General features: G+C 41.2%; 1 protein-coding gene across 1 annotated transcript; it reads left to right on the top strand.

The window, feature by feature from the left end:
- The first annotated feature begins 276 nt into the window (after positions 1-276).
- LOC145791875 (uncharacterized) lies at positions 277-990 on the top strand. The gene has a single exon (XM_082872334.1). The coding sequence runs from the start codon at positions 277-279 to the stop codon at positions 988-990; it is 714 nt and encodes a 237-aa protein (XP_082728460.1).
- Positions 991-7457: the final 6467 nt, after the last annotated feature.

The following is a 7457-nucleotide window of genomic DNA, read 5'->3' on the forward strand; positions in this document are numbered from 1 at the left end:
CCCCATACGGTTTGTACATCAGTTTTTATGTCAGTTTTTGCTTAGGTCATGCCCAAACCTTTAGGGGCAGGTGTAGGGCGTGACAGTGGTATCGGAGCACGAGTTGCTATCTCACACATAGATCCATTGAGCTGTAGGGTGTTTAGAAAGGATTTAGGCCTCATGCATGACATCCTAAAAATATAAGACGAGTTCGATGGCAACATTAAGTGTACTCTGATAATGCTAACCATGTCGCACTATGTCTATAGTATTTAATTAATTGTTGTGTAGATCATGGTGAGAACAAGGACAGAAGATGTGGAAGATGCCACCTCAGCACGACTGGATAGGATGGAAAGGATGCTTATGGAAATGGCAGAGACCCTACGGCAACAACAGCAACAGCCTCCCCAACAGCCGCCACCACCACCAGTACCCCCACCTGTAGTGCAAGATTTTCATGCTGAAGACCGAACTATCACCCTCACTAAGGAGTTTAAAAAGATGAAACCGCCAACCTTCAAAGGAGGAATAGAACCGATGAAAGCTGAGGCCTGGGTATTAGGCATAGAGAAGTTATTTGAAGTCTTTCCCTGCACCGAAGCTCAAAAGGTACAACTAGCGGCCTTCACTCTTGAGGACGAGGCACGGAGGTGGTGGATGCTTATGAGGACAATCCATCCAGAGTTAACATGGGATAGATTTTTGGGGCTGTTTTATGATAAATATTTCCCCCAAAGCATGCGGGATAAAAAGGTGACGGAATTCGAAACTCTCAGACAAGGGAACAAGACTGTTGCTGAGTATGAGGCCCAATTTGCAGAGTTAGCCCGGTTTGCACTGCATATGGTGGACACGGACTATAAAAAGGCACGAAAATTTGAAGGGGGCTTACGGGGTGCCATCTTGGATCGAGTCAATATGTTAAAGTTGCCTACCTACGTAGATGTGCTGGAGAGGGCTGTTATAGCTGAGGGAAACCTTGCTGCTCAGAACCGGATTGCTTAATGGAAAGGAAAGAGCCAAAATAATCAATGGTCAAAGGGAGTGGCTACTCCACCAAACAAGAAACAAAACTCAGGGACTTCAAATACTTTTGCCCCTAATCAGGGTACGATTCCTGTTTGTTCGGAATGTGGAAAGAGGCATCATAGGATATGCCAATGGAAATCTGGAGCCTGTTATCAGTGCGGCAAAACGGGCCATTTGATAAAGGATTGCCTTCAGAGGAATCAACGAAATGGTAACAGGACTGCTACTAGCTCAGCAGGGTCTACACCAACTACTAACACCAAGGCACCGGTCAAACCTAACAACAATAAAGACATAGCGAGACAAGGCAGAGTGTTTGCATTGGTTCCAGGAGATGTGCAGAATGCAGCAACAGTTGTGTCAGGTACATTTATGGTTCACGGTCATTCTGCTTCTATTTTATTTGACTCTGGCTCTACTCATTCCTTTGTGTCAAAATTATTTGCACAAAACTTAGATAAAACTGAAGAAACACTGTCTTATATGTTATGTGTATCTTCACCTATGGGAGATTCTGTACTTTGTGCTTCTGTCTATTATGGTTGCGAACTCGAGCTTGGGGATGTCCGGGTGTATGCCAATCTACTACCTCTCGACATGACTTGTTTTGATATTATTCTGGGAATGGATTGGTTGGGTGAATATGGTGCAACTATAGATTGTCTAACTAAATGAGTCAGTTTCCATCCTCCGGGACAATTAGAGTCCACCTTACAGGGGCATGGCGTAATTTCTCCACCTTATTTTATCTCGGCAGCAAAGGCATGTAAATTAATTCAAAAAGGGTGTCAGGGGTATTTATGCAGTGTTTTGGAGGGGCAAGTAGTGAATGGAACTGTTGACATGATCCCAATTGTGTGTGAATTTCCGGATGTCTTTCCTGAAGAATTACCAGGGCAGTTGATAGACCGTGAAATTGAGTTTACCATTGAAGTAGCACTGGGAACTCAACCCATATCAAAGACTCCGTATAGAATGTCGCCAGTTGAGATGAAGGAATTGAAAGTGCAGTTGCAAGATTTATTGGACAAGGGGTTCGTTCGTCCGAGTGTGTCTCCGTGGGGTGCACCGGTTCTGTTTGTAAAGAAGAAGGATGGAACACTCCGGCTTTGTATTGACTATAGAGAACTTAATAAAGTCACAATCAAGAATAAGTATCCATTACCAAGGATTGATGACCTATTTGACTAGCTGCAGGGGGCACAAGTCTTTTCCAAGATTGATCTGCGGTCTGGGTACCATCAATTAAAGGTCAAGGCTGATGATATTGAGAAGACAGCTTTTCGAACCCGGTACGGTCATTATGAATTTTTGGTTATGCCATTCGGAGTTACTAACGCGCCAGCAGCTTTCATGGATTTGATGAACCGTGTTTTCAAGCCCTATTTGGATGAATTTGTGGTGGTCTTTATTGACGATATTCTCATCTATTTGAAGAATGCAGATGCTCACGAGAATCACCTCCGTTTGATCCTTCAAACCCTCCGGGAAAAGAAATTGTACGCAAAGCTGAAGAAATGTGAATTCTGGCTACTAGAAGTGGCATTTCTAGGGCATATCATCACAAAGGAAGGAGTTTCTGTTGATCTACACAAGATTGAGGCAATCGTAAATTGGCCAACTCCTACTGATGTGACTGAGGTGCGTAGTTTTATGGGGTTAGCTGGTTATTACAGGAGATTTGTTCAAGATTTTTCTAAAATTGCTGTGCCACTTACACAACTAATACGAAAGGGAGTTGCATTCGAATGGTCAGAGAAACGAGAATCTGCTTTCCAGGAATTGAAGACAAGGTTGACAACAGCACCAGTTTTGGCCTTACCATCCGGTACAGAAGGATTTGTAATCTACAGTGACGCTTCGCACAAAGGGCTTGGTTGCGTACTTATGCAAAACGGAAGAGTTATCGCCTATGCGTCTAGACAGCTGAAACCCCATGAGAAGAATTATCCCACGCATGATCTGGAACTAGCAGCAGTAGTTTTTGCTTTAAAGATATGGAGACACTATTTGTATGGTAGCACCTGTGAGGTATACACTGATCATAAAAGTCTCAAGTATCTTTTTACTCAGAAAGAATTAAATATGCGGCAACGACGGTGGTTGGAACTTTTGAAAGATTATGACCTGAAGATTCATTATCATCCTGGTAAAGCCAACACAGTTGCTGATGCGCTCAGTCGGAAAAATATGGGGATTTTGGCAGATATGGCAAGTATGATTACAGGACAAAAGGACGTGGCAATCGAATTGGATAAGGTGGAATTGAACCTTGTGTTACATGGTCAAAAAGCCCCAATAGCAACGATAGTAGCACAACCAACCTTACTTGAAGAGATTAAAGTGCACCAAATGGAAGATGAAACTTTGAGGAAGATACATGATGAGTTCGAAACAAAACCAAAACCGGGATTCAGTGTGGTAGATTCAGTGCTCAAATTTCAAAACCGACTATGTGTTCCCAATGTGATGAGTCTTAAACAAAAATTGATGGAGGACGCGCATACCTCAAGGTTCTCAATGCATCCAGGGAGTACTAAAATGTACCGAAATTTAAAGCAGAATTTTTGGTGGCCAAGTATGAAGGAGATTGCGGAGTTTGTTTCTAAGTGTTTGCAATGCCAACAAGTAAAAGCGGAGCATCAAAGACCTGCCGGATTATTGCAACCCCTTCCCATCCCAGAATGGAAATGGGAACATTTGACTATGGATTTTGTTATGGGGTTGCCACGAACTCCTCGAGGTACGAATTCAATTTGGGTCATTGTGGACCGATTAACTAAGTCCGCCCACTTTCTGCCAGTAAAAACTCAATATAATGCAGATAAATTAGCAGAGATTTATGTAAATGAAATTGTGAGGCTTCATGGTGTTCCGGTCTCAATTGTGTCAGACAGAGATCCTAAGTTTGTTTCTAGATTCTGGCAAAGTTTACAGGAAGCAATGGGTACAGAATTAAAGTTCAGCACAGCTTTCCATCCTCAGACCGACGGTCAATCCGAGAGGACGATACAGACTCTCGAAGATATGCTCCGAATGTGTGTACTAGATTTTCAAGACAGTTGGGAAACCCATCTCCCGTTGATAGAATTTGCGTATAATAATAGTTACCATTCGAGCATAGACATGGCACCTTATGAAGCTTTGTATGGAAGACCATGCTGTTCTCCCGTGTGCTGGGCTGAAGTTGGGGATAAATCCTTATTAGGGCCTGAAATTGTTCAGTTGACTACTGAAAAAGTTCACGTTATTCGGGAAAGATTAAAAACTGCTCAAAGTAGGCAGAAAAGCTATGCTGATAACCGACGAAGAGATTTAGAATTTGACGTGGATAGCTATGTTTTCGTGAAAGTCACTCTGATGAAAGGGCACCCAAGATTCGGAAAGAAAGGTAAGTTGACACCCCGGTATGTCGGTCCGTTCCAAATTCTGGAAAAAGTGGGTCCGGTAGCTTACCGAGTTGCCCTTCCACCACATATGAGTCAAGTGCATAACGTGTTTCATGTCTCTATGCTTCGTGGGTACCTTCCGGATCCGTCACATGTTATTGACTACCATCAAATTGAGTTGAATGACAAGTTGATTTATGAGGAAAGACCAATTCGCATTTTGGACCGACAAGTAAAACAATTACGAACCCGTGAGATTCCAATGGTAAAATTTGAATGGCAAGAACATTACGGGATCGACGCAACATGGGAAAGAGAGGAAGAGATGCAACATCAATACCCACACCTGTTCCAACCCTAAGGTAACCCAAGTTTGGAGGACCAAACTTATTTAAGGGGGGGAGAGTGTAATAACCCGACCCTCGTACATGATTTCTGTTATATTCTCAGTCCTCAAATGGTACTTTTAAATGCTTACTGTGTCGTTTCGTGAAAAATTATGATTAAGGAAGTGAAATCCATATCTATGAATGTCTATTTGTCTCACAAGGAAACTATCTGTCACCATTAAAACGTTTGCATTAGAAATTGGAAGCCTTAACAGCTTAATTAGCTGAAATTGATTATATATCTGTGATCAGCATAATTTTTAAGTAATATTAAGCATGTTTGCGAAATTTTAATTTTGGAATGATTAAACGATTCATTTTTGTCTTATATGCCTTATTTATGCATATATACTTCTAAGACTTCATGAGCCTTAGTCAAAAAAAGGGAAAAAACGTGAATACCATTTTGGGGGAGAAAAGAAGAGAAAGTGAAGAAGAGAAATTGGGGGAGAAGGGATCCAACAAGAAAGCTTGGCAAAGTTGTTAGAGGTGTAGGATTGAATTCAAGGTAAGCTCAAATCCTTCTTATTATGGTTACTTAGAGTTTGTAATTGATGTGTATGTTTGATTCATGTCCAATTCATGCTTAATTAATGAGGGTTTCTCTCAATTGGTTGCTTAGGCATCTAGATTGAGTGTGGTAGGGAATCATACTTCCATCTATGGTTTTCTATCATCACTTCATGGAATTATGCATATATCATGTGTTATGTTTCAAGATATGAAGAACTTGAATCCAAGAATGGAATTAGAGAGAGAGATGGCTTGTTGAAGCTTCTAATCTTGGTTAATTTGTTATACTCAATGTAGAATCCATGTTATAGTGATGTTAGGTAGGAATATTACATTAACCTAACCTTGGGTTGCATGTAAAAATGGAATGAATACCAGGTTGGGACTCGAATGGAGGTCCAGAATTTCAGAAATCCGCTTGGTCCGCTCGAGCGTCGGAAAGCCCGCTCGAGCGGGAAAAACCACCTCTCAGCAGTTTGGTGTATTTTACAGTCCGCTCGAGTGGCCAAAGTGGCGCTCGAGCGGGGGACTCATTTTCAGGAAAAATGAAATGTTTGTTCAGCTTTGAGTGCTTGTTTCTCTGGTATTTTTAGAATATTTTACAGATGATTTTAAAGCGGTTGTAAGCATGCAAGGTGTAAGACTCAGGAAATGCTTTATAAAACAAAAGAAACTAATGTATTAATTGTGTGCAGGGCACATTCCAGAAGGAAGCAACACGCCACCTCAACACTGTGAGTAGTAGTACCTATGTAATGTTATGTAATCATGTCAATGTTTCAAGGCATGTAAGGCAATTATGTTAATGTCTTAAGTATGTAATGTACTTATGCATGTTTAAGATATGTTGGTGTTAAAGCAAGTTTCAAGTACATTTTCAATGGCCATGTGCCACAAGTTTCAAGTACATTTTCAAGGGCCGTGTGCCACAAGTTTCAAGTACATTTCACGGGCCATGTGCCACAAGTTTCAAGTACATTTTCAAGGGCCATGTGCCACAAGTTTGAAGTGTATTTTCAAGGGCCTCGCGCCACAAGTTTCAAGTGTAATACAAGGGCCTCGTGCCATATGTTCAAGGGCTTCGTGCCATCATGTTTCAAGGGCTTATAGCCACATGCTTATGTCACGGGAATAGGCCTAGGGCCATTATGAGCTAAACGCAGAATCAGACAAATCATGTGCATGCTGCATCTTTTTATGTATTGATGTATTTAAGCTTCAAGTCAGACGTCTTTCATTATGTATTACTGCTCATTGAGCTCGGCTCACTCTCTATTATGTCTGTTTCTATAGGTTATCAGTCAGGGGGTCAGTCCTAACTTTGATGCTGTCCCTTTTGTCAACCTTTACATGTTCAGGCACCATACCAGGCCATTTATTTTTGTGAAGCTGCTAAGTTATGGGTCTGCTTTTGAGAGCCACCTACGGATGTTGTACTTAACTTTTATATTCCTTTTGTTATGCCCAATTATCGGGCCAGGACTGTAAATGTATATGTTATACACGATATCCAAGGATATAGTTTTAAACTTTATTCACTTTTGATGATGTATGTAATGCATGAGATCCTGGCATATTAGAAATAGCTCAATGGAGTATGCTCGTATTTGTGTTTTATTAATATTTTATGCTTCCGATAAGGCCCCGTACAGTGTGTACATCAGTTTTTATGTCAATTTTTGCTTAGGTCATGCCCAAACCTTTAGGGGCAGGTGTAGGGTGTGACAAAAAACATGCTTGAACATAGCTAACACAAGCTAGAATTAAAGGCATGAAGCAAGGAGCATACTAGGCCAACAAAGAAGATTACACTACACCCACCAAAACCAAGCATGAGATGACTTTACCAACTAAAATCAGAGTTAGGACATGTCAAAATAACACCAAAAATGCACTGATATGGCAACCCAAAAGCTTAGGCAATAAGGCATGCATATAGGCTCATATTTAAGGCATAAAGCATAACCCCTCCAAAGCATTGAAAGAGTGACACATGTGAGTGTATGGAAATGCTATATGCTCTGAAATTACATACCAAATGATGCCAAATCATGCAAATAGCCTAAGCAATGCATGCTAGTGACTTGGAAATTCAAAGCTAATGAGCAAGAATGAACTATGGCTATACAAAGCATGGCATGCATGACCAAAA

The sequence above is a fragment of the Camellia sinensis genome, chromosome 5 (genome assembly GCF_055761805.1).
Source record: "Camellia sinensis isolate YWXY chromosome 5, ASM5576180v1, whole genome shotgun sequence".
Classification (NCBI taxonomy): domain Eukaryota; kingdom Viridiplantae; phylum Streptophyta; class Magnoliopsida; order Ericales; family Theaceae; genus Camellia; species Camellia sinensis.

What these genes read in the sequence shown, in the direction of transcription:
- LOC145791875 (XM_082872334.1), top strand. Translation starts at nt 277, where the DNA reads ATGGTGAGAACAAGGACAGAAGATGTGGAAGATGCCACCTCAGCACGA.